The sequence below is a fragment of the Festucalex cinctus genome, chromosome 2 (genome assembly GCF_051991245.1).
Source record: "Festucalex cinctus isolate MCC-2025b chromosome 2, RoL_Fcin_1.0, whole genome shotgun sequence".
NCBI lineage: Eukaryota > Metazoa > Chordata > Actinopteri > Syngnathiformes > Syngnathidae > Festucalex > Festucalex cinctus.
In genome coordinates this window covers 31,359,344-31,386,920 of record NC_135412.1, presented here as the reverse complement: position 1 = coordinate 31,386,920, position 27,577 = coordinate 31,359,344, and the positions used below count along the sequence as shown (strand labels likewise).

General features: G+C 40.1%; 1 protein-coding gene across 8 annotated transcripts in view; it reads left to right on the top strand.

The window, feature by feature from the left end:
* prdm16 (PR domain containing 16) overlaps positions 1 to 27,577 on the top strand; it is a 213,304-nt gene that overhangs the window by 182,115 nt on the left and 3,612 nt on the right. Inside the window, exons 4-16 of one of the 8 annotated variants that reach the window (XM_077514591.1) lie at positions 2,190 to 2,330; positions 7,426 to 7,528; positions 11,002 to 11,203; positions 11,300 to 11,447; positions 11,663 to 11,816; positions 12,413 to 14,051; positions 14,185 to 14,269; positions 15,937 to 16,109; positions 16,230 to 16,307; positions 17,735 to 17,904; positions 18,581 to 18,752; positions 24,956 to 25,207; positions 25,696 to 25,876. In XM_077514591.1, coding sequence (XP_077370717.1) covers positions 2,190 to 2,330; positions 7,426 to 7,528; positions 11,002 to 11,203; positions 11,300 to 11,447; positions 11,663 to 11,816; positions 12,413 to 14,051; positions 14,185 to 14,269; positions 15,937 to 16,109; positions 16,230 to 16,307; positions 17,735 to 17,904; positions 18,581 to 18,752; positions 24,956 to 25,207; positions 25,696 to 25,876 — 3,498 coding nt within the window. Of the gene's footprint in view, positions 1 to 2,189; positions 2,331 to 6,303; positions 6,573 to 7,425; positions 7,529 to 11,001; positions 11,204 to 11,299; positions 11,466 to 11,662; positions 11,817 to 12,379; positions 14,052 to 14,181; positions 14,270 to 15,936; positions 16,110 to 16,229; positions 16,308 to 17,734; positions 17,905 to 18,580; positions 18,753 to 24,955; positions 25,208 to 25,695; positions 25,877 to 27,577 lie in introns of those variants that run through there. The other 7 variants (XM_077514588.1, XM_077514586.1, XM_077514587.1 and 4 more) reach the window with 7 other exon arrangements.

The window sequence follows — 27,577 nt, the reverse complement described above, 5'->3', positions numbered from 1 at the left end:
AATAAAGACCTGGGCTCAATCAGTCTTGAAGTCGCAAAATGGAAGCAGAATGGATGAGGGAATGTGCCTTTAGATTGTCATTCACATCTATTTAGTATAAGTAGCAAATATTTCCTTTTGAATACATTTTTTTTTCCACAAATGATACCTGTTCACATAAAAGCAATGTTTAAAAACAATGGAAAAAGAAGGAAAAATCAACAGTAAAACAATCAAAGATAAATAATGGGAAAAAAATGTCATGCAAACATACACTATAATCGATATACAGTGGTACCCTTAGAGACAAGTACCTTTTTTCCGAAATAAGAGCCATCGCTTGTCCTAAGATACGAGCGAAAATTTGGGAGAAAAATTTGGGGGCGAGGTTGGAACGAATCAATTACATTTCCATTCATTTTAATGGGGAATGAGGATTTGAGATACTGTACAAGTGTGACCATGGAATGAATTAATCTTGTATCTCAAGTTACGAGTGTATATTGGCCACATATAGTTTTGTCTGAAAGTCAGCATATCTGTATGCAGAACGACTAATACACATTGCCTTGGCAGAACGATTTAAACACACTAAAAAGTGTTTAACATTAACTAAGTAATAAACTTCTGCAAAAAGACATTTTCTCAATATTGCAATTGCGATTTAACATGCTAATTTTTTTAAGGTGTTTTTTCACGTTTTTTTTTTTTAAGTAATAAACTATATTACAATAAACAATATCAGATTTATTATGTTTGTACTAATACAATGTTTTGGTCTTAAAGGTTAGGCTTACACTACAATAAAGGCAAATGAACCATTAATGAACATAAAAGGCAGTTTATTTATTTTCTTCAATTGGAATTATTAACATAGGAAACATTTCGACTTGCCGCCTTAAGTTCACAATTTCACAAAATTCTACCAAACAAGTGGCTTAAATATAAGTCTTACATCGGGGCGGCATGGCTCAGTGGTACAGTGGTTGTCTCCTATCCGTGAGGTTGTGGGCTTGATCCTCACCCCTGGTGATTACGTTGAAGTGTCCTTGAGCAAGATACTGAACGCCGATTTGCTCCCAGTGGACCTGGCAGTGTCCTGCGTGGTAGCCATCGACCACTGGTGCGTGAATGTGAGTCTTGAATTGTACAGTGCTTTGGGCACAATATGGTGTAGTTAAAGCGCTATATAAAAAGCAGTCCATTTACCATCACATTACCATAATAATGAAAACAGATGTGTGGTTTTATCACTTCAATTACTGATGTTTCATGAAACAATGAAGCACTGAACTTATCTCTGCACAATAGAAAAAATATACGTACAGTATATGAAAAATAAACCTCCCGACTATCCGAAATGAAGCGTTCCACACACCCTCAAACTGCAGCCTTTACAATTTAAAAATGACATTTTAGAACATTGTGATGTCAATTTGAATTTGTTTCATTGTTCAAGTGCTCACACCTCAGCTTGAAGCCATGCACACGTGCAATTGTGCGTTTCTGGACAAGCACACTCACACCAGTTCTCTCACACCTCCGACCAGACACTTTACATATTTACCGTCCAACCTCGACACCTGCATCCCGTTCACACACACACAACAAGAGCATGACCATTCACACTTTACGAGCTAGGGAAAAAAAAAAACGTGGCTTTGGAAAATGTGGACAGAGTTCATGACCCCATGAACGGACGGGTGCACATCTAAAAACGTCAAGCAGGTTGTTGGTTCTTCTCCATTGCACCTTGATGTCTTTCTGCGATTCGAAGCGTCACGCTCACTCGAGGCCATCGTTGAGCCACTCTGATTGGGAGTCGTAATTAGCCCACTTGCTCTGTCGGGCTGGTTTTCTCTGGAGAATACACACAAGCGTGGTATTACATGCAGCATGGGGGTGAAATTAAAGTGTCAAGCCTTGCTTGGTGGAGCGGATCAGCTTGGAAAGTTTAAAGAAGTGAATGGGTTTTTTTCCCCTTGTTTTTGTCATCTCATCTATACAGACGACAACGTTGTCAAACAATTCTCATCACGCAGTTTTGCACGATTGACACGATTGTCTATAAATGGCCCCTAGAATCTCCTTCTACCTAATTCAATGTTATAGTCACATTTTTAAGCAACAATCCATTCCTTCCTCGTGTGCTACTTCTCAACATGATCAATTTCTTCTTTTCTAAAACTGGACCTGTTGCTCCTTGACAGGTGGCGGACGAAATGGGCAGCATCAAGTTTGCGCTGGACACAGGCCCGGACAGCCCCAGCAACAGCTGGCTCAAGTATGTCCGCTCCGCCCCTTCGTTTGAGGAGCAGAACCTCGCCGCCTGCCATCTCACTGGAGACCAGGTGAGTGTCCCGCTTGGATTTGGAGTCCACATAAATGACACATTGTTGTGTTGTCTTTGTCCTACGACAGCGAAAGCCGCTTTGCTTTCCTGTTTCCCATCCACTCAGAATGATTAGCGGGTTCTTATAAGTGTTGTGTGTTTGCCATGGTGGCTGCAAAATATGTTGGCTGGTAATGGCCAAGGAGTGCTTCTATTGTGTGGCTGTCACTGGGCTGGTTGCCAGGGCTATTAGGAAGTGACACATGTAATGAAGCTTAAAGACAGCCCAACACTCATAAGACTCGGAAAACCATCAACCAATTGAGAATACAATGATTTTCTGTTTGCACCTTCTCTGTACTGTCATAAGAGATTTGGAAACACACTTAACTGTGAGTTTGTGTCTTTTGAGCTAATAATGAACCAGTCAGGGTCTGTGCGAGAAACCAGACAGTATTTGTCACTTATTCTTGAGACAAGACAAAAAGACGACGTAAATGTCGATGCTAACTTTGTACTGTAAATAAAATGTGGATGGAGAAGGGTGTCTTTGTATAATTTTATTTTACCAGTGCTAATTCTACAGATGTACAGTCGTCATTAGCTAAAACTAAGCTTAATCGGCTACTACCACTCTTTAGTTAACTTTTAACTTAGCTTGCTACAAAGACATAAAATAAAACTATACACACATTGTTTAAGAAACGCATTACATGATGCATTTATGAAGTTAATAAATGAGTAATGTTAAATTAACAAACATGAAGGCACCCAAATTTCGCTGAATGTAAAATTACCTGTTGAAATCCCAGACACAGCCCTATCCTCGGTAGTATCCTCTGTTCCTGTTTCAGTTGAACATCTGGATCATGGACTGATATGTTGTGTTGCCAGCCTTAACAATGCTGTTCCTTTTTTTGGTTCTTTTTTTTGTTTTGTTTTTTCGGTTTTGCATATATTGTGTGACGCACTACTGATGTATTTTTCCTGCTTGCCACAACCACGTTTGACGTTGCAGCCAATTACTGGCAACATTATCAGATCTTGAGCAAATGATTAACCTTTGAGTTACCGAAGTTTGGCATTTAAAAAGACGAGTCAACAAAACTCAGGAGGAGTACCGCAGCATTTCAGAAGTTCAGTACGCAGCCGGTCGGTGGATGGATGGATGGATGGATGGATGGATGGATGGATGGATGGATGGATGGATGGATGGTAATTGGCCAGATATTTAATGTTACTTATTATTTACTTACTGTCACTTACTGTTCAACTATAACGATTTCTTCAGTTTAGTCGTCTGGCTCTGTTACTTATATTGACCAAATTTCACATGCCTAAAAGCTACAGTACAGCTCAAAATGATTATGTCATGCCAAATAAAGGCTGCTTCACATCTTGATTGAATGCCATCGGACAAGAGCTACTCCAATTCTACTGTTCCTAAACCACTAAACAACAACAATACAAATTAAATAAAAATGACTATATTTTAGGCTTTACCCAACAGGACCAACATAGCACACCAGTGACACCACACATGTCCACCAATAATAGTCTTCTTCACCAAACCAGATATTTTTTTATAGTACCAAGATTGACCTTTGAGAGGCAGCATGGTTCCACTGGGCATCCAGACTGTGAGAAAATACCATGAAGAAGAAATAATAGTAGTAGTAGTAGTAGTAGAAGTAGAAGAAGAAGAAATACTGTAGATGGAGCTAGGCTAACTGTTAGCTTGTCTGATAACGACTTTTCAGTGGTTGTCATTTGGATTGTGGTAAATGACTTGGGAGCGAAATAACACTCAACACAATGCTCACATTTGTCCCGATTCTAAGTTTGTGTTGGTCATACGTGTAGTGTATCTGAAGGAGCAAAAAGAATATAAGTTTATCCAAGGGCCAAAGAGAAGTGAAACTTGACCATCAATGTCATAAGATGACATGACAGGTGACATGACAGTCGTACGACAAGAGCCGAATGCTTTCATATGACTCACTTTTGCGCGTTTCCACATTCCTGTCACTCCACTCTTATTTGTTTCCTAATCCCTGCCCACATAGCCAGATCGTCCTTGTGCCTCGTCGCCCTTTTGTCTCCTTTCTCCGTCCCCAAGTCTTGAGCTGCCACCTGTCACTCTGTCACACGAACGGGCCACCGTGTCCATTTAAGCTTCAGACATTTTGAGAGAAAAAGAGAGGAACACGCGGGGGCCTCCGAGATTGACAAACACCAATTGGCTGGCGACACCAACCTGCCTAATCCTTTTAAGATTTTCACATCAGTGCCCCCTGCCACTGCCACACGATGTCAAATGAAAGAATCAGTGCAGCGTCGAAAATTGCGCACAAGGTAAAGGTCACGTGTTGTGTTGCTTTTTGATGCGTTTTGCAGTTTGTACCTGGAAAATGGCTTTGCTTTTGTTTTCCTGGCCACTGGTTCGTCACAGTTATGAGCCCATCATTTATTTACACACACGGCCACTCAGTGCTAAAATGTGTTTTTTAGCAGGGTGTTCAGTGATTTGCCTTCTTGGGCCTTTTACATGCACAATGCATGAGTTTATGAAAATGTGTGTGCGCACTGCAAATTCAAATGCAGGCCTTGGAAAGAAAACACAAGAAGGTCGGGTTCTTTTGTTTACATAATTGCAACATTGTAAATAATTAATTTTACTAGTGGTTTAATTTGGAAAATGACATTTTTGCCTTAAACGTGTCCCACTTGTAAATGTGGAGACTGTAATATTTAAAGCCCTTCAATGATGGCCTTCCAATTAATCAAAAAATATGGTACATGTATTCTGTTGCACCTGGTGAGAGCAAAGATGCTGACAGCAGTGAAATATGTTGATGATGAACCATGTCCACCTTCGACGCACTACTTCGTCTTTTGTATTGAGGAGCGAAGCCCCCTGTTTGATCTGCCCTCTGCCCCTAGATGGATTTATCAATAGACCCACACACACACATGCACGCACACTCGCCGATGTCTGTGTGCGTCTAGGCCCACAGTGGGGGTTTACTGTGGGCCCTGCAGCTGGCATTGATCGATGAGACGCCTTTTTCTCTGGACACTGGACAGCGATGTGGAGACTCGGGACTGATCTGAGTGTGTGGGCCCTACTGTAGAAAAGGAAACACATACATCGAGTACACACACACACCGACACGCACACCTAGACATACTCAGGATTTTTTATTTTTTATTTTTACTCTATTGTTGTGCTTTATTTTGATTGTTTTAAGACATTTTCCCCCAAATTAAAAATTAATAAATTAATTAATATATATATATATATATATATATATATGTATATATATATATATATATATATATATATATATATATATATATATATATATATATATATATATATATATATATATATATATATATATATATATATATATATATATAAAACATGAACTGATAAAATGTACATGTATAAAAGGTGACTAGCGTGCATCTTTAACTTTAACATATTTTTGTTATTCTACATTTTAATTATAAGACTATCAATTCTGGGAACATTGCCAATCAATTGTTTAAAAGATTTTCTGTGCGTGTTTATTTCGGGTGTCTGCGCGAGACTGAGCGCGTGAGGGTCACGCAGGTTTTCTTTTATCCAGTTCGCACATCAATATTAGATGCGTGCTACTGATGGGGGGGGTGGGTTGGTCCTCCGTGCTTTTGGCTGCGGAGGGAGTGGTCCTCCGTGCTTTTGGCTGAAGATAAGACGAGGAGGAGTGGCCGGTGGGGGCAACCATAGAGAGCGAGAGAGAGCGACACAGACAGAGAATGAGAGAAAGCGAGAGAGAGCACCGGGGGCCGTGAAGAGGAACCAAGAGAGAGAGAGAGAGAGAGAGAGAGAGAGAGAGAGAGAGAGAGAGAGAGAGAGAGAGAGAGAGAGAGAGAGAGAGAGAGAGAGAGAGAGAGAGAGAGGGGGGGGGACTCATCTTCATCATCATCATCTTTAAGGACGCTCGGTGACTAGATTAGAGAAAAGTCCGAGCAGCGGCAGAGGCCAACTTGTCCAACTTGTCACCGGAGGTGCGCAAAACCGCCGGGCCGCACCGCGACGTCTGCTACGTCCGTCGGCCGGCCGGCTTCCCCCCCGACCGGGACTGGGAGTTGTGGTGGAGCGAGTATGGGTTGCGTCGCCAACTCCACCGGGACCGAAGTGCTCGTGCAGCTGGAGGCTCTCCGCACCGCCGCGCAACTTTCTCAACTATTTCACCTCACGGAGAAAAGACAGGTCAGGGCTCCGACGATCAACAACAATAATAATAATAATAATAATAATAATAATATTAATAATAATAATAATAATACCCTGCTTGCATGTGTCATAACACCTTTTCGTACAACTCTTGGAAGTAGTTTTATGTTTTTGCGGGTGTTTTTGCGAGTGTGTGCGGGGGGGTTGGGGGGGTTGCTAGTTGCCGGCGACGCGGCCTTCAATTGGTGTAGAGAGCCCCCATGTGGCCACACTTCACATGGCAAGCTTTGTCGAGCTGGCTGCGCAGAGGTGATTCATTTAAGAAAATTATTCTCGACATGGATTTGTTTGGTTATTTGGGTATATACATTTTAATTGTTGTTTTAATGTTTAATGTGTGCATATCATATTTGTTTTTTGCTTTAGAAAATGTGTCTGATCTCTGATGTTGTGTACGACGGGTTGTCATATTTAGATATCACTCAGAATTGAATTAAAGCTGTCTTAAAATTATTTTGTAATTTGTAATAAATTATTCATGTTGTGAAAATCTGAATCTTACATTTTGTTGCGGCTGCAAATAAAAACAATTGCACATGCAGGCGTGCAATTGCGGACGGTTTATAGAATTATTCGTTTGGTTTATTTTTAAAATACTTTAATAAATATTAAACACGAGTGTGTGCTGTCAATTGTGGAAACGGTTTTTGCTTTGATTTGAGTACAAAAAAAATGTAGGGCGTATCGATAAACTTCAGTATTTTTTGTCTGAATCCGAACCATTGGCCTTGTCTAAAATAATAATAATAATAATTTATGTAGTAATTTCTACTCATTCTGACTTTGTAAATATGCCCTCGCCTTTCTCTCTCTCTCTCTCTCTCCATAGATTTATTACAAAACCGTCCGGGACATCGATGCAGGGGAAGAGCTTTTAGTTTATATGAAGGACGGCATTTTCCCGGAGGGATCGATGGCACCCAACTTACAAGGTAAGTCAACTATTGCGCCTCATTAGCGCACATATACGTCCAAAAGTGCAGCTTGTTCTTCTTTGACGCCCATGCATCACCCACTACAATTTGGACGGGGAAGAGATGGTGTTTCCTCAATAAATGGCAATATTCCAAACGTATTTAAAAAGGAACTCAATTGAATTAAAACTTTTAACGGACTTGCCATTAACAGCGCTGAATAGATTTGTTTTATTTCACTGAAGAGAATGCATTGAAAGCCAACAGAAATAATTCGTTGGAACTTTAAGGAATTACAATTAGCCTCAGACTTTCACATATTTCAAGTACACAGTTCCAACAAGATTTATTATTATTATTATTATTATTATTATTATTATTATTATTATTATTATTATTATTATTATTATTATTATTATTATTATTATTATTATTATTACTTTGGCATTTCGTTTTTCTTTTTTGAAACAAGATGATTTGTGAAATCTATCTAAATTTATAACTTTTGGACAAAATATTTGCCTTCAAGAGGAACACTTTTTAAACAAATCCTGTTACTGAATAACTCTTTTTCTTTCTTTCTTTCTTTCTTTCTTTCTTTCTTTCTTTCTTTCTTTCTTTCTTTCTTTCTTTCTTTCTTTCTTTCTTTCTTTCTTTTTTCGTTAGCCATTTTCCATTGCAATGCTATACAAAATCCAATTCGCAGTTTTCCTTTTATTAAACAATGCGGATATTACCACGAGAAAGTAAAAAAGTGTGCGTGCATAATTGTTGAATAGAAGCAGTGACTGACTGTAAATGATTTGTTCAATCCCTCTCAGAATCTAACGCCAGCCCGCGTGTGCGCGCACGTGTGTGTGAGCGCGTGCGTGCGGCGTGTGTTTTAATTAACAGAGGATTAAATAAAGGGGAAGCAAGTTAATTTAAAAAAACTGCAACAAAAAAGTAAATTTTGCTTGTGAATGAGTTTATAAAAGAGCTGCACCACCATCAAAAGTAGTTTACAATTCTTCTCAAACATTTGTGTTTGTCTGAGTCTTGCTAGCTCAGCGTGATTTCTTCATCGGTTTATGGGAGCAGGAATTTAGAGTAAAGAACTTGAAGAGTCCCTTGAGACATCACCCATGGTCCCAGATTAGCTGCTAAACTGCACATAATCGTCTTTCCAATTATCTCCCCCACAGTCATTAGCCTCCTCATTAAAACCCTGCAGTGAGATGAGTAGGGGAAAAAAATGCTTTGGGTGCACTTGAATGCACACTTGACTGACCTTTTCGAGCATTTATGAACTTCAAGGGAGGCCTTCATACTTTCTTGCTGAAGTTGCATGAAAGTATAGAAACAAATGGCTTTCCATGGAACATGTGCACACTGGTGTCAAAGTGTGCTTTTTAGCATCACTTTTTAGCCTAGTGTAATGGCCCATTGACCAGCAGGTCATTTATCCCCCTCCTCCTCAAGGTTGGGCACATGCACATTGCTAAGCTAATGCTCTTTTAATGTGCCCAAGAAGGTCCAGCTGGATAAGCGGTCACAGTCGAATATGAGGTGAGCATTGCACTGTATAAGTCAGTCATTGAAATGATGGATGGGTGTGTACGTTATGGGATGGCAGGTGTGTGCTTTTGGCGCCACCGTGGCCCTGCTTACCTTTGTTCCTCCAGCCTTACAGTCTTTCTTTCTGGGAAATTGTTCACACGCACACATGTACACTTATTGCTGTGCACAAAGAGTCTCTACTGGGCTTTCCCCCCTTGAGCTGTTGAACTTGGACTCGGGCTCAGGAACTCGCTATTGAAAGGACTGGCCTGAGATTTTATGTGTTTGACCTTGTTGGTGAGAAGTATTGTAAAGGTTATCAACATGCAAGAGGCAGAGTGGTCCCTATTGTTTCCCGTCTACACATGCAGCCCCTGCAACACTTTCCCTAACAAGCAATTAATGGTGTTAATGAAGGCTATTTTTCCCAGCTAATTGATTTCCATTTTATGCAGTTGTCAATGGCGGGGTTGTTGGTTTTACCACTTAAATGAGACTCAATTTAGATGTAACTAACCTGGAGAGAGGCAATTGATGCCAATAAATGTACAGATTAGGTAGGCTATGTATACCTCTATCTCAGGTGTCAGCAACATTTGCTGTCAAAAGAGCCATGTTAGGCTAAAAAAAATAACTAAATATTTGTCTGGAGCCGGAAAACATTTGAACATTGTGATGAAACAACATGTTATTGTTAGCCTAAGTATTGAGAGTACAAGAGCTCAGTATTTCATTTCATTTCATTTCATTTATTTGTTTATTTTTAAAAATGGGACAAACTATATTAATGAACTTTTACAAATGTAAATATGAATGGGATTATAGCCGTTTGACTATTAGAGCTGCACCATAACCGAAAAATATGCAGCATCCAATACTTTGGGACTTCATTTTCTTCTACCTTTCGTCTTCCGTTTTGGGATTATTTTTTGTGTGTGTGGGTGTGTGTGTGCAAGTTTTCATGCTTCATTTTTCATACATTTTTAGACTTTTCTGCTTATCTGTTAAATTTCTGCAATTTGTGGCAATTTTATGGACATATCGTCCTCTGCCTCTCTTCTTACATTTTTTGGTCATTTTTTTTCTGCCTTTTTTCATGAACATTTTATACATTATTTCCTGCTTTTCCTCTTCCTTTTTGGACATTTTTAGGTATTTCTTTTTAAACTTTTCAACTACCCCTCATCCTTCTTTTTCCGACAACGTAAACAATTGTACTTTTTTTTTTATAGTTATAATTATTATTATTATTTTAATTTAATCATTAATTAATTTTAATAATATTTTATCTAAAGAAAATGAAAAATAATATATATATATATATATATATATATATAAAATATAATAATTGTAAAAAAAATATTAATTTATTCTAATTTTTTTTAGAGATTCACAGGAGGAGCGGGACTAAAGAGCCAAATGCGGCTTCTGAGCCACAGGGTGCAGACCACTGCCCTATCTCAATTTTCATTTTGGGCAGAGATACATTGCTATATACAGTAAGACAGATAAGATAAACATTTCGTAAATGTGCTGTAATTCAGACTCAAGGTCAATTAAGAAAACAACAGCAAAAGGATTTGACATTGAAGAGTTAATATCAGGGCTGGACTGGCCATCCGGCATACAAGGCAGATGCCCAGTAGGGTGACATCTTTTGGAGCCGATGCAATGCCTTTTAATTATTATTTTCCTCCATGTTACCCCAAGAGACTGGCCCATAATTTAGGGGGACTAGTCCATTAATCCATTTCAAATATAGACAGCAACCTGAATCTATATCAGTGACATAACTAAATGTTAGGTCAGCAGTCTGGGCCAAGGCCAGGTTGGTCTGGGATAGTGGGCATAAGTCAAATACCAGAGCCGATTTTTATGCCAGTCTAGCCCTAGTTAAGATGTATTTGTTTAGGCTATTGTAGTGACTGGGCAGCTGTGTTTTGTGCATTTAGATGAGCAGATGTACCGCTGTGAAGACTGTGACGAGCTCTTCTCATCAACGCTCGAGTTGCGGCGACACCAGAAATATTCCTGTTCTAGTGCGGGCTCCATCTTTGACACCCTCAGAGAAGACTTCAAACAGGAGCGGGAGGACAGCGATGAGCCTGTCCACGAGTGCAAAGACTGTGAGAAGATCTTCCCAAATGAGTACAGGTGAACAAAATTGTGACACCAGCATTCCATTAAGTTCAAACAAAGCGTTGAAAATCCGCAGTTTGTTTCATTGTGCTTGTCCTGTCCCACATAAAGTCTGGGCCAGCACATGATAGTCCACACGGAGGAGCGGGAGTACAAGTGTGACCAGTGTCCCAAAGCTTTCAACTGGAAGTCTAACCTCATTCGCCACCAGATGTCACATGACAGCGGCAAGCGCTTTGAGTGTGAAAATTGTGATAAGGTACAACATACCCGGCACGTAAGTGGTGCACTGGACACTCAGGCCTTTCCTGATCAGAAATTCTGCTCCATTTGGTTTTATTGTCCATCCTAAAGATCTGCAAAGAAATTCTGTTGCAGCAAAAGTGTGCAAAATTGCAATGAAATAAATTGTCAGTGGTGCTCATGAAATTCATGCTGAATATTGTCTTTGTATCATTTTTTTTTACATGACAGGTCTTCACAGATCCCAGCAACCTACAGCGTCACATCCGCTCCCAACATGTGGGGGCACGAGCTCACACTTGTCCCGAGTGCGGCAAGACATTTGCCACTTCATCAGGCCTCAAACAGCATAAGCACATCCACAGCAGTGTCAAACCTTTTATCTGTAAGTGAGAGTCCTGCATGCTTTTACTTTGATGTGTATAGTCTCTGGATTTGATGCCACCTTGTACTTTTCTAGGAGTCTTTCGTTTACATTATGTAACACCTTCAGAACCACATTTTTTTTTTTTTTTGCAGGGCTTTTTTTTTATTTATTTTTTACTGATTTAGACTCTTTTCTCACTTAAGAACATGAGGAAAAAATGGGGGTTATCTCATGTTTTTATTTGTTATAGTGGATGCCAGGATAGTATGGCTGTAACGTGTTGTAAACTTACCAAGCTTATATGTAACATTTTTAACATGTGATTGGTTAGCTAGGATCCAATCATGGATCAGAATTGTTGACATCATCCAAATTATGTTTATTATTTATTAAGTTTATTATTATTAGTTTTTATTGCTTTAGACAAGCAGATGTGGCATGTACACTGCAATCATCTATGGGTCCGAAGGGGTTTATTTTGTAATAGTCACCCCACATTTCCATTCACATGTATTTCTTGCCTATGTTGTGGTTAATTTGGTTTACGCAGTTAGAGACAGTGTTAAAAAGGGTTTAACCAGGCCCTGATGGGCTGCGTCTTCTTGCACCCCCAGGTGAGGTGTGCCACAAATCCTACACCCAATTCTCCAACCTCTGCCGCCACAAGCGTATGCACGCCGACTGCCGCACTCAGATCAAGTGTAAGGACTGCGGTCAGTTGTTCAGCACTACCTCCTCCCTAAACAAGCACCGCCGCTTCTGCGAGGGCAAGAACCATTACGGCTCTCCCCCAGGAATGTTCAATCCTGGTATCCCCATGAGCTCCAGTCCTATAATGGCCAAGGCCAAGTCCCACCATCCTCACCTACCTGGTCTGAACCAGTCAGGTTTAGGCTTCACTGACTACTTCCCATCCAGACCTCACCCTCACGCTGGCTTGCCGTTCTCCCCAGGACCCCATGGATTCCCGTCCCTCCCACATGGTTTCCCAGGCATCTTTCCACCATCATTGTATCCGCGGCCGCCTCTATTGCCGGCTAGTCCAATGATGAAGACGCCCCTTAGCAACAGCACTCAAGAAGTCAAACTGCCTCAGAGTCCTCTAGATGGACCTCCGTTGTCTTTAGTTAGCTCAACAAACAGTAATGGGGGCAATGGTGTGAGTCTGGCTGAGGACAAAGATAGCGAGAATAAACTGGATTTGTCCTCTGGTGGAGAGGTAAAGACTAAATCTAAGATGGCAGACATTTCAGATGGCAGTGACCTGGAAGATGTTAACACTACAAGCGGCACAGATTTGGACACCACAACTGGTACAGCCTCGGGTGATGGCTCTGACCTAGAGAGTGATGGAGATAGTGAACGTGAGCACAATGGCAAAAGAAGAAAGCCACCAGGGGTCCTATCAAGCCAAGATGGTCACCAGTTAGAGGACGCAAACCACGCAGCGATTCCAGCGGTTTCTAGTTCAGGCAACCTCTCCATTGACCGACCCTTTTTGTCTCCAGTGTCAGCACAGCACTCTTTCTTTCCGCCGCCTGACGAGCAAGCTCTCCCACCCACCATCACAAATGCTAACGCAGCCACCACTGATTCCATCAAAGCCATTGCTTCTATTGCTGAGAAATATTTTGGTCCTGGCTTGATAGGTCTTCATCAAGAGAAAAAGATGGGTCCGTTGCCCTACCACTCCATGTTTCCCTTCCAGTTCTTACCCAATTTCCACAGCTCCCTGTACCCCTTTAGCACTGACCGAGGTGCCCTCAATCCTGGCCTGTTCTTTAAGGGAGATCCCAAGTTGCCTCGTGAGCAGCTACATAAGATGGTTTCAGGTGCACTTGGCACACCTGTCCCTGCTGTAGAATCACCATTTGATCTCAGTACAAAGCCTAAAGAGACCAAGTTATCTCCTCCAACTCCATCTAACCCCTCAAACCCGAACACAAATACTGGGAGTAGCAGGGGCTCTTCAGTCATATCTAGCAGCGAGGAGCAACCATTAGACCTCAGTATTAACAACAGAAGCCGAGGAGGTCACAATGGCATAGCAGCTGAACCGCAAAATCAAAAGAACCACATCTATGGAGTCGCAAAGGGAGCGTCCATCAAGGATGAAACTCCCAGTTTTTCAGTTCCTCACTCCCAGTCCCTGCACCAATCCCCGATTGCGCCGCATCAGCAGCCACAACCACACCAACCACCTCCTCTGCACTACGCCAAACCTTCCGCCTTCTTCATGGACCCAATATACAGGTATTTCTTCCCCGATTAGACCACAAAGTGTTACTTCCACATGTCATATGTCATGTCAAACATTGTTGCAGTAACGCTGCAGATGATCCCTGACCTTGGTACGTAACCCTCTGCCTTGTTGTTGGTCCAGCAGGGTGGAGAAAAGGAAACTACTTGACCCTGTAGGAGCTCTAAAGGAGAAGTTCCTCAGGCCTTCACCACAGCTCTTCCATCCGCAGGTAGTCCCCCCCGCCACCCCAGTTGACGAATATATTCCAAGCCGAATATCGTTCCCAGTCCGTCCCTGATTACCAGATGCGATCAAGTATCATTAGTATCGACAAAACATACGTTATGTGAATATCCGTCTCTTCTCCCTCCCACGCTGCTACGACCTGAATTGATAGGGCTGCATACGCCATCATTCCACACTGTTGATGTTATGTTCTCAAGGGCTGTATGACTTCTTCCTTTGTTTATTGAATGGCGCCTGTGTACTTCGTCACTTCTACCTTTTTCAGAAGACACAGCCTGTTATTGCAGCCCTTTGATAATCACTCACATTGTTCGACTCTCCCCAGACCCTCGCTGCCGTTACAAATCTTGATTGCAAAGAATGATAGTATTAATATATTTTTTTTTAATGAATAGTAAGCATTTGAATGGTATCCTCACTAATCTTAGCCATGGCATTGTTTCATGTAGTGGGAGCCCACAGGCCAGCTCATACCTAAACCCCCTCCAAGTTGTTCTTTTTTCTACGTTGTGGACTGGCCGGCTAGATAATAGCAGTGTGTCCATCAAGGACATCCTGTGTTTGTGTCCAGGAGAATAAGGGGCTCTTGTTGGGGAAACTGCTTAAAATCTGACCTGGAAATATGTGTCCTCTATCAACTGTGACTTTGCAATACACACATCTGGAGCATATGTGGACAGATGGAATCGCTACATTTTACTATGAGTGGTATAACAATTGAAATAAATTGAAATATACAACGCCTAGTATGTTAGACAAAACAAAAATAGTGGTATAGTTAATTATGTAAATATTTCATAGTGATGCCCATTTTCCTGGATATGGGAGGAAGCTAGAGTAAGAGAAACCCCATCCAAGCATTGAGAGAACATGCAAACTCCGCACAGGAAGTCCAGAGCCAAGATTAGAACCCCAAAACCTCAGAACTTTGTCTGAGACATACAAACAAACCACTTGTTAATCAACCTGGCTCTAAATGAGATAAAAGCTTTCTGTGTTGCAAAATCCTTGTTATAATCTTGAAATTTTTCTCAGGACACTTAGTTAAACCTGAGTCATCGTATTTTCTCTAAGCACGTAAGCTTCCCAGTGAGCCAAAAACAATGCTACCTCTAATTCAGTCTTATGACAAAATCAGACCACGACCCACCCGCCCTTTGCTTGTTCTCAGACTGTGAATAAACACATTGAGACGGAGTGTCTGTCCCTGTGTCTCTCCCGTCCTGTATTCACTAAAAAAGGAAGGATGTAAGCTGTTTTTGGCAAATAAACTCCTACATAACTACCCACCCCCCCCCCCCCCCCCCACCTCCCTTTTGTTCACAAGCTTCTCGCGGGAGGGACCCAGCAATCATTTGGGGGTTATTTTAAACTATATTGTGCAGCATCAGGACATTTTTGAATGACTCATTTAGTCAGTTTGCTAGACTAACTAGACGCGTGAAGACGTGGCGAATAAAGCAGAGGCTAAAGGGAGACAGGAGGGTTGTTTGTGGGGGTGTACTTTTGACAACAGCTCACTTTCCACCTCCTATTTGCATCATTCAGTATGCAATGTCTTGTCTTTGTTTTGTTTTTTTCATTCCGTCTGTATTTTCAACACATGCAAACTACCAAAAATAAACCATCCTCTCTTCCTCATCCCTCCAGATGTCTGCCATGGAGAACATGACGGAAAAACTGGAAAGCTTTGGTGCACTAAAACTGGACATGCCGCCCAATTCACTGCAACATTCGGCTCACCCACTCTTCAATTTCCGCTCGCCTCCTCCTTCGCTCTCGGATGCCATCCTCCGCAAGGGCAAGGAACGCTACGCCTGCAGGTCAGCGCCCTGCGGTGTCACACGACGTCGCTGATGACTTTTTTTTCAAACAATGGTAAAATGAATAGTTGTTTCTGCTTCTCTTTCCCCTTCCTGCTTTCTGTCCATTCTCCCATGAAGGTACTGTGGGAAAATCTTCCCTCGCTCAGCAAACCTCACCAGACACTTGCGAACGCACACAGGCGAACAGCCTTACAGGTATTTGACATCATGTTTTGTGTGTGTGTGTGGGGGGGGGGCGTTTTCTCATTTGGGGAATGGAAATGAGTTGCTCAGTATGTAAATATTGGGGACTAAAAGGTTTGGGTTCCAAACCCACTATAGATCAAAATATTAAGTCGGAACTGTGAGTTCTCTCCGTCTCTGTGAGCACTGCAAAAGTGTCCTTGAGCAAGGCATACCCTCAACGCCAACTGCTCAAGTGCATTGCAGGATATCTGTGCGTCTAGTGGATTCTGTAATTCTGTTTGTTTGCCATTTTGTCCCTCAGTTGTCTTTTCTGTCTGCCCCCCCCCCCCCCCCTCTCTCTCTGTCTGTCTTTCCCTCTCTCACACACAAATTTGTATTACGTTATTCATTATTTTTAGAAACATGTTCGGGATTTAAAACAATCACATAGCTGCTCTTGAAAATTGTCCTTAGCTTAGCACTAACAAACATTGCAAAATAGCATAGGCGGGCTAAAAATGTGGGTAAAACAGATAATATAATGATAATCACATGCTTACATTCTTTATCCTCTGAAAAGAGCAACTAATATTACCACAGCTTGTTGACCACCATCTCTATGTATATCTGTATTTTTCTATTTAATTATATGATTACTCTATATGTTCTTATAAAGTACTGTTTTTCTTATTAAAATCATAATACACAAACAAATGTTTTTTTGTTGTTGTTTTTTTTTTATGGGGGGGTGGCTAGACTGGATAATGGCATCTCCATTCATTTCAATGGGGAAAGATGATTTTCAGATACAGATGTGATAAGTTCTAAAAGTGGTCATAGAACAAATTATATTGTATCTCAAGTAGTGCTGTCAAAGTTAAAATGTTAACTAATTAATTAATCAATCACAAAAAAATAATCGCATTGATCATGTATTAATGCAGATTAATCACACTACTAATTTTGACCACACATGATCCTTTCTCTGACAGCGGATGGTTACGTTAAAGGTAGAACAGGTTGTTTTGAGCAATAAACATAACTACATCTACAGACATTAATGTAAAGCATTTATGTTTGCGTATGACATTCAGAATATTTGTTCATGTCAAACTATTGAGGTCATTTTTTTAATATTTTAAATTATTCAAGTAATGTGCAGTGGGTCAAAAAATGTTGTAGATGTCATAACATTAAATGTCAAAAAGAATTAACACATAACAGGTGCTCGTCAAATTTGGCGGCAAAACACATTGTTTAAAAAAAGCCTTTTTAATTAAGCGATTAATGGTGATTAATGAATATTCTAAGATGTAATTAATCTGCTTCAAAAATGTAATTTTTTGACAGCTCTAATCCCAAGGCCCCACTGTGAGACTGTCCACCTTCCAAATGCAGAGATACAAGTTGATGAACAGTGTTGCAGGTGTTCACCAGCTCTCTTGTGTGCCCTGCAGGTGTAAGTACTGTGACCGCTCATTCAGCATCTCGTCCAACCTGCAACGCCACGTTCGCAACATCCACAACAAGGAGAAACCCTTCAAGTGTCACCTGTGCAACCGCTGCTTCGGCCAGCAAACCAACCTGGACCGCCATCTCAAGAAACACGAGCATGAGAACGTTCCTGGTAGGACTCTCTCTTAATAGAGACTTCATTGCAGTTATTTAACTTGCCTTGTTAATGGGCTGACTGATGAACGGTACACATTAGCCATTTGGAAAATATTAAATCTTGCCCTTAATAAAACATTTTAGTGACGTGAGCGCAAACAAACCTAACACGCAAAATGGGAAAGCCACTTCATTCAAGAGTTCACACTTAATTCTTATTACTTCTCCATCTGCTTTGCCAAAAACAGCCTCTGGGTGCCCAGCACCTTCACTGCATCTATGGCTGCCACTCCAATGACGTTTTAAAGTGAATAAGCCTTTCAATAGTTTTATTGAAAGTATCTGTTTGGTTAACATTTCAAAATGAGAGCATAAACCCTCAAGAAAGGGTCATTATGTGTCATTTTTTTCTCGTTAAAATCTTGTAAATTGCTGTGACAGACAGATGTATTTGATGTATTTATTATTTTATTAAACATACTACAGAAATTGGCAGCACTTAAACATGACTTCCTATAATAACCCTGATTTTAACCCTCATAATATTCATATTATTCTCCCTACTTTGCCATGTCCAATATGTCTGATAATTATTCAAGTAAACATACGCTGTCTACTTGTGTGCATGCGTGCGTACATGACATCGTTTTTAATGTGCGCGGATGTGTATGTCTGCACACTTTCCTCACCAGTGAGCCAACAGTCTGGGATGCTTTCCAGCTTAGGAACCACCATCTCCTCGCCAAACTCCGAGCCTGACAATCATGCACTTTTAGATGAGAAGGAGGACTCGTACTTCTCAGAAATCCGAAACTTCATCTCCAACAGTGAGATGAACCAAGCCTCCAGCTCCACAGATAAGAGGTGAGAAAAAAAGAAGGGGGAAAAAAAACATAATCATGCAGAAAATGTGAATGCAAATTGTACAACTTGGGTCAAACCCTCAAGCATTTCCTCAAATACACCTGAAATCGTCACTCCAGTCTTGTGTGCGCACCAACTGCTACAACATTTAATCAGTCAATTGATTATTATTGTGGTCATTTCAGTTGGGTTCAGTTTAGTTTCGCACCACTGAAAACTAAAATCACAATAATAAACTATGTAAATATATATAAAATTAATGTCTCTAACGGGTCTATAAAACATGATACTGATCTTTTTAAAGCCATACTTTTGGATAGAGTCCTTGTATTGGGTCTAGTGACATTGTGAATCCGTACTTAAAGTTCTGGCTGGTCGATAAGTACTAGGGGTGTTAAAAAAAAAATCGATTCGGCGATATATCGCGATACTACATCGCGCGATTCTCGAATCGAATCAATAAAAAAAAAAATCGATTTTTTTTTTATTTTATTTTTTTTATTTTTTTAAGAGCTCAGAATTGTTCATTCGGTAGTCTTACCGATTCAACGTCTTATCATCATTGCCTTTTTTTTGTGTGTGTGTGTGTGTGTGTGAATCGATTTTTAAACTTCCATTTTTAATGGAAAAATATTCACCAAAACGTCTGACTTCGGGTTAGGATTCACACCTTGAGCATGGAAGAATGTTATATGAACGGAACATTAAGCCTTAATATTTTATTTTAATGCTGTTCACACATGAAACAGATTACAACCTCTATAAGACTGAAATTTCAGATAAATAAATAATACATTTTCATATAAATCTTACACTCTACAAGCTTACTGATTAGTATTTTCTAAATTTGAATGGAAAAATATATTATAAATTCGTATCGGGATTAATCGGTATCGAATCGAATCGTGACCTGTGAATCGTGATACGAATCGAATCGTCAGGTACTAGGCAATTCACACCCCTAATAAGTACAGTAGCATGCTAAAAGAACCAGCAACATGATCCCATCCCTCTTATATCAGGGAATGTACTATTCCTTTCTCTGACTCTTCCGGCCAATTCACTAGGCACATGTGATATGAGTGCTTAATAAAACAGTGCCCTCTTGTGCATCAAACCTATAATGGCAAGAAAATAAGGACATACACATTGCTGTATTTTATTATATAGCCTTAACTCAGACATTTTGGCAAAGTTACCATAATGAGGCAGGTAAAATCTTCTGTGACATAAAGAGAAGTTCATAAAGATAGTAACAAAAATCGCATAATGCATATAATGTAAAGATATGTATGCTGCTTTGTGAGTTTGCCTTACTATCGGCAATTCTGACCATCCTGGTATTTCTGATATTTCTGTAATGTGCCACAATGCACATGCTTCATTTACACAGTGAAAACAAATGGTGTATTGTATTATTTTTGCCTGCGGCTGTCATATAAACCAGGCAGACTGTTATAGTTTTCAAACGACATTTCACCATATTTTAAAATCAAAATAATCCCCACAAAGCAAACTAAAATGAAATAAAGTCCAATATTTTCAATGAGTGGAGTGCTTCCTTTCACCTACTTGTCCGCCATTTTGACATCAAACGTATGCTTGGAATTGTCAATAGAAAAAGGTGTGAGTTTATTTCTGGCATTTGTCGACAAAAATAATGTTTTTACAACTCAACTTGTGTGATTTTTGTATTTTTTTTTCCAATTCCAATTCACAGTGCACACATTTATAGCTCAAGCTAATGAAGTGCTCACACGAAGAATAAGGGACTTTTCTTCTGCCTGTCTGTGAATGCTAATGCTAAAAACAAAGCTGAAAAATGCCTGATTTGTTTGCGCAAAGCCAGTTTTTGATTTCATTCTAGCTTTTGGTTTAATTTGACTAAAAATAATAATGCATGAGTATGGAAACAACAAAAAAATAGGACTTGTATGGTACATGTGCAGTCAAAACAGTACTTGTGCAACACAGCAATGTTGTAGCATTGATGCTAATAATGCTTATTCATTTTAAGTGTACATTTGTGGCATCGCTACTGCATCCAGTGATGTTGTTTTACTATTACTTCCTTAGTCTTTATTCACATGACTACTCAAAAGACTGTTTCATCCAGGACGACAAGAAATCGGTGTTCATGTCAAATTGTTGATAGTGTTTCTTCCCAAAGTAACACGCTAACTTTGGCCTGGCATGTAGGCTATTTTAGGCTAGGTCATTTTTGTACGCTCATTTCAACAACTTTGTCATCTGGAAACCTGAAACTTTTAAACTCTCAATGCCAAAAATGTTCCTGTTTTTACACAGTCTCGCAGTCCATCCCTCCATCGTCATCCCTTTCCTCTTGTCAACACACTTTTTGGCCAGCAGACTGCGGTATTTTAGCCTGGCTGCCATCTGGGATCAATACTGAGTCTCATCCACAACAAGGCGGCCTGACGTTTTAATATCAGTAATTCGGACTAAGTGTTGTGCTTTCTGTTCGCCCACCAGACAGCTCCGTGTTTATTCTCCCCTCTGAGTTACTGAAGCCGAGCTCCAAACACACACTCATGCATGACTATCTATAATCGCTCTTAACTGCCCTTGCAACCGAACTTCAGTGCAGTTATACATAGTATAGTACAAGTCATGGTGGAGATTTTATTTTTAACACGAGCACGAGCAGTCATTTTGACGGCTTGCACTCCCGACTAATAATAATAATAATAATAATAATAATAATAATAATAATAATAATAATAATAATAATAAGCATAAGCATAAGAATAAGAATAAGAATAAGAATAAGAATAAGAATAAGAATAAGAATAAGAATAAGAATAAGAATCGCCTAATATGGTTATTGCTCACTGTTTTGAGTAGCTAATAAAGCCCCTGTCTTGCTTATCTGTGGGAAATGGGTGTATTAATTTGGATTATCAGGCTTCTATTGCCAAAAACGTCATGACTCCATCACATCTAGGAACGCATTTTTTTTTTTTTTTACTATAAGCTTTTACTCTACCTTGAGCTGCGTCACCAATTCCAGTGAAGCGATACATGGCTCCTTTTAGAGGGGGTGGGCTGGTCTTGTTTGGACTTGCTGTCTGAAACTGCTGAGCGATCCAGCGACCACTCATTGTGATTTGTCAGACCCTCTGTCAGTTTCTCAGAATGTAGCTGTCTCCTCTCTAGTATAGTTGTTTTTATTTTTTTATTTTTTTATTCAGCGTGGTAATCTAGCTTGTATCCAAAGTCAAATGCCTCCGCCTTGAATGTTAGTTGCTACGGAAGCCCAGCGGCGCCAATTACGGAAGCCCAACAGGAAAGATGTACATTGAAATGAATAGAGCAGTCAAATTGACGGGTGTGGAGGTAAAGTTGTAATTACTCCTAAATATTTTTCTATTTTTAATACAATAAAATGGCAGTGCAGTAATGATATATATACAGAGAGAGCAAAAGTCAAAAGACCTGGAACATTGTTGATCTATGTTAACAGAGTAAAAACAAATCTCATTTTGAGAACAGTCAAAATGATGGCACTGGGAGATCTAGTGTTTCAACAAAAATATCCACCACTCTCCGAAGTGGGCGTGGAAGAGATGCTCAGTCAACCTTGTATGTTGAGTTGGAATAAAACGGAATACAAGTTTTGAGGTGCTCCTTTACCTGGGTCTTTGTCTGGGAAATAGAAGCATAAAGGGGAGGGTGGGGGTGCTCAGGAGATCCACTGATGATGGAGCTCTTCAACCCCTTTATCCTTCCCTTGTACCCATACCACCACACGCTAACCCAAACAGCTCACTGACGTGTTTAGACTAAATGACATAAACCAGCCCCCCACCCCCATGTCAGAGCTACGTTTCTTTCCCTAGACATGGACTTTTTCCAGCTAAACAGCCTGGCAATTTGATTATAGTGATATTTAATGGAGATTGAAAGAGGAGTCCATCTCACCATGTTTACCCACCCGCAGCGTATGACTCAATCTGATCCCTGTGTTCGCCTCCCCAGAGGTGATCCTGTCTGATTTGATAAATGTCCGCTGTGTGGCAAAAAGGGAAGGGGTAACTTTGCTGTCCCACAGGAAATGATATCATGAGCGATGTTATGTGGTCTGGGGCTGATAGAAGGGACATGCAGCGAGGGTTATGGCTGGAGATTGTGCAGATGGCAGGTCAAAATAGCATCGAGCTGATTAGATATAGTCTCCTTTTTTAACCACATACAATACTAATGCAAAGTAAAGCAAATGGTACTTTTCCAAAGTTGGTTCCAATTAATCATGTGGCGACACTGTTTGAAAAGTGACCCCTGGCAGACTGCAAGACCCCATGTTGGTTGTGTATTCGCTGGACAATACAATATCACTGATGTTCACTTTCATGTAGCAGGGTTTGGTTACACTAAGATACATGAGGGTACAAGACTAATGCACTTTTGGACCACTTCATGACATGATAATATTGTCATCTGAAATTAACAGTGAACACCGCACGATAGAACCATTTTCAATAACCAGATCCTTGTGTACTAATTCTGTTTGTTTCAACTTTAATCTTCCATTTGGCATTCATAAAACAGACTAGTAAAGTCACAGCTGTGCTATCTGAGAAATTCCCTCACAAAATGCATATGACTGGTGAGCAATTATGTCGCCACACAGGAAATACCAAGGAAATGAGAATTGAGGCAATTAAAAAAAGAAAAAAAACAGAAATACAGTACCCCAATGCCATGAACGTATATGCCCTCTAGTGGCTGTACAGTTGCAGTTGCACCCCAATATTTTGTGTGTTGCCTGAGAATTGAGATGCAGTGATAATTTTTATCGACCAAAATTTTTCTCGTTTTTTATCACGAAAAAAATTTTCAGACGAAAATGAAGCAAAAACTAAAATAGAAGCCATTCATAGAGACGATGACAATAACTAAAATTGACTGACAATTTCGCCAATGACTACAATGAAAATGAAAATAACACAGTAACAAAAATTCATAAAATCCAATCAGAAGACGGAATGAAACGCGGGTGGGAGAAAAGAACCACTCAGAAACTGTTCACTGCACTTTATTTCATGTTCAAACATGTTTACATTCATTGTGCACTGTAAAATTAATCTTAGGCAATTTGCACTTTTTTATTTCGGCAAAAAATAACTTTTAAGACTGCATATTATCGTCAGTTCAATATGTTTCACTGAAACAAAGTTGAATAAAGACACCATTGTGTTAAATGTGTCTTGTGTCTTAAACTACAGTTACAAATAGGTGTGTTATAATTTTCTGTATAAAAGTTGAATGTATTGCTGAAGGAAAAAATCGACTAAAATTGCTCTATTTTCGCCAACTAAAATTGGATTAAAACTAAAATACAATCCGACGACTAAACTATGACTACATTTTTTTATTTATTTTTTTATTTGAGTCAACAGACTATAACTAGCATACAACTAAATTAAAAAATTTTGGCAAAATGAACACTGGGGATGAATGCAACACAATTATGAGATGAAAACTGGATCAATGGTAGAGAGAGACATCTGGCAACATTTCTGTCATGACTAGGGTCATGCAATGGTTGTGCTTACTGTCATGACTAGTGTCATGCAAGGGTTGTGCTTACTGTCATGACTAGGATCATGCAAGTTTTATGTTTACTGTCATGACTAGGGTCATGCAAGGGTTATGTTTACTGTCATGACTAGGGTCATGCAAGGGTTATGTTTACTGTCATGACTAGTGTCATGCAAGGGTTATGTTTGGGTCATGACCGTGAGGTCAAGTGTCTGTTTTGAACTAATGTAACCAGCACTAAGTTTCAACTTGTAAGACGCTATGTCATGTCAGAAGCTATGTGATGTCAGGAATCTTTAATCGCTTTATCTGGCCAACAGCCAATCAGATAGTTCCATGTCAGTCCTGTTACCCACATGTCTAGCCCCAGCCAATCAGATCGATTCGCTGTCTTTATAAGCCTGACTGAGAAGTGTGTGTTTGTGTCGGATTATTACTTCTGTTTGCCTGTGCACCTCCACAGCCCAAGTTAGCTTAGCGTCTCATGATTCTTGATACATTCTCGTAGTTTCTCGTCTAGTCAAGTTTGTTCTACGACTCTTGGTGTTATGCGACTAGTGTTAAACTCTAATTTGTGTCTGCGCTTTTGGGATCCAACCTCAGAACATAATTTCAAACGCTTCCTCCTTCGTCGCATGCAGATCTGACCCGGCCGAGGAGGAGCACCCGAGTGGCCACAGGTTGTCCAACTCCAAGCTGGCCCTCCAGGGGCTGGAGGAGGAGGAAGAGGAAGCAGAGGGCGATGATGAGGAGGAAGAGGAAGGCAGCCTGACAGAAAAGTCTCACGATGAGGCTCCGGAATCCCCGTCTCAAGTTGCAACGCGCGCGTATGAAGAGGAGGAGAATGAGGAAGAGACTACTCCATTATCGATGAGCTACGAACACTCTCGCAGGTACCCATTTCATTTTTCTAGCTACCATTAGCTATATAGTAACAAACCACCTGAGGAAAAACAACCAATCGAAAGGTACGACTCGCGTTGTGTCAATCATTTGCACTTCTGTAGAAGAGACGGCTGATCTGCGCACATTTCAAACTCCCTCTTTAAGCAAAATGATCTGTCACTAGAACAACAATCCCCACCGATGTCCTAAAAGTGTATTTGTCTGCATAAACATACTGTATACGTTTCAGAATGTGCCCCAACTACGCTTCAATTGGCTAACAACTGTCTGGCCACCCTCCAGAATGCATGTGATTCTTTCTTCTTGTTTCCTTATTCCCCCTTATGATTAATTATTCTTTTCTCTTTCTCTTCCCTTCATTCAACTAAACATCTTCCTTTCCATTCTCCTCCTTGCATCAATTCCCATTTGCATTCCACTTCTTGATCCATTTACTCATCATATCCATCCACCCACCACTTCCGCTGGCGTGCAGGTGTTTAGAGGAGGAGGGCTCCCTCCTGGACCTTGAAGGTCTTTCCAGCTTTCCCAAGGGCCTGGAGGGCTTACGTAAAGCGGCCGGTGATGAGCAGCATTTTGACGTTAAAGACATATTTAACACCTCACTAGAGTCGGAGACTTTGAAAGAGACGTTGTACAGGCAAGCTAAAACGCAGGTATGTTGTTTGCTCCTGTCGTTTAAGGACTTCATTAACGATGAGGGCAATTTTTAAAGAAACAGTCTCAGCCGCCATGGAAGTGGGAAAAAAAAGCTATTAAGTGTTCTTAATCCTTTGAATGCAAATGTTTAATGGGAAGTTGAGTTTCTCTTTCAAACTTTTTGATTTATGCTGAATTTTGTGCGGCTTTGCAGCTGTTTTGTTCAATTTCAAATTGACTCCATTCGATATTGGAGGTTTATGGAGTTAAATTGGGGCCAAAAGTTTTGTACTTGAAAAAATAAAACTTGAAACTGAAAATTGTTGTGTTGATCTTGAATTTCACAAAATATAAAAAGGTATTCAAAATAAAAATAAGCATGTGAAAAGTTTTTTCGTGTCAAAATTAATTTTGATTCACTTCGGTCCTGCCTTTGAATAAATTATTTATTTTCATTTTTTGCTTCCATATATATTTTGACATTTGAGGTCTTATTTTTTTTTTTAGTTGCATGTTTTTTTCTTTTCAGATTCAGATCTTATTTTTGGGGGTTTCAACACATTTTTTCAGTTTCAAAACTTTTTTTTTCACTTTCAAATCGTTTTTCACTTTCAGATCTTTTTTTTCAGTTTCAAGTCTCTTTTTTTCACTTTCAGACTTTTGGCCCGAATGTTACGTGGGGGCGTGGTGACAACTGAGCGGGGCGTGGAATCATGAGTGACAGCTGCACAAAATCGCTTTGGAAACACCCCCCAGTGACAGTGCCTTCAGGGAACGTAGGAATTAAGAGAACTCTTAACTCAACATATATACCCCATATTCGTGTGATTGGCAGCATATGAATTAATGCCAGTGACAAAATTCCACTTCAAAGTCTGTTTTAGACAGTACTGAGCACCAATTACGGTCTAGCAGCAATAGGTTGTGCCAGGTTTGCCGTACAACAGCGACGTTTAAGCATCTAATATGTCCGATGTCGATGTCGGTATTGTGAACGCATCGTATTCTCCCGCTGGCGTCCGGCCGGTTGCCGTCAGGACAACCGAATGCACAGGTGAGACATGCTAAACAAGTGTTGCAAAATCATAACAAACAGTAAGGGGCTGTTTTTGTGACAACATATTTTTGGGCGTGACGCATTATAAATGGGGGACTTTGTCAAAGCTGAGCTAACGTTAGCATGAAGTATCGGCCACAAGCAAGCACTGCGTTTGTAAACAACTGAGGTAAAGCTAGCCAACTTTTTTTTTTACGCGGTCAACTCCGCCGCACTTCATTTTTTTCTGTTCGCCCTTTTGTAGGATTTACGTTAGTGTGCTCGAAGAGACGCTTTCACGGAGAACGACGTCCGCTTTTCAAAATGAAGGATCGGTTTTCAAAAATAAAATTCAATTCAAACGCAGTTTAAAAGATGTTTGTTTTTATTATTATTATTGTCAGTTTAAAATATGTTTCACTATAACACAGTACCAATTCACATTTCACTGGGAATGCACTCTTCTGGGGTGATATTGAGCAATAACATTGATATGTACAATATTAAGTTAATTTAAAATGAAGGAAAGGTTGACATGGAGAGAAAAAAAAAGAGGTGTGTGTCATTGAGCAGACATTTCACTATGAGCCAGTACTAATTTGGGTCCAATAGGTCACATGACCTAGAAGCTATTAAGCAAAAATGCTAATATTTATAGAAAGGTGTGCATCATCTATCAGAC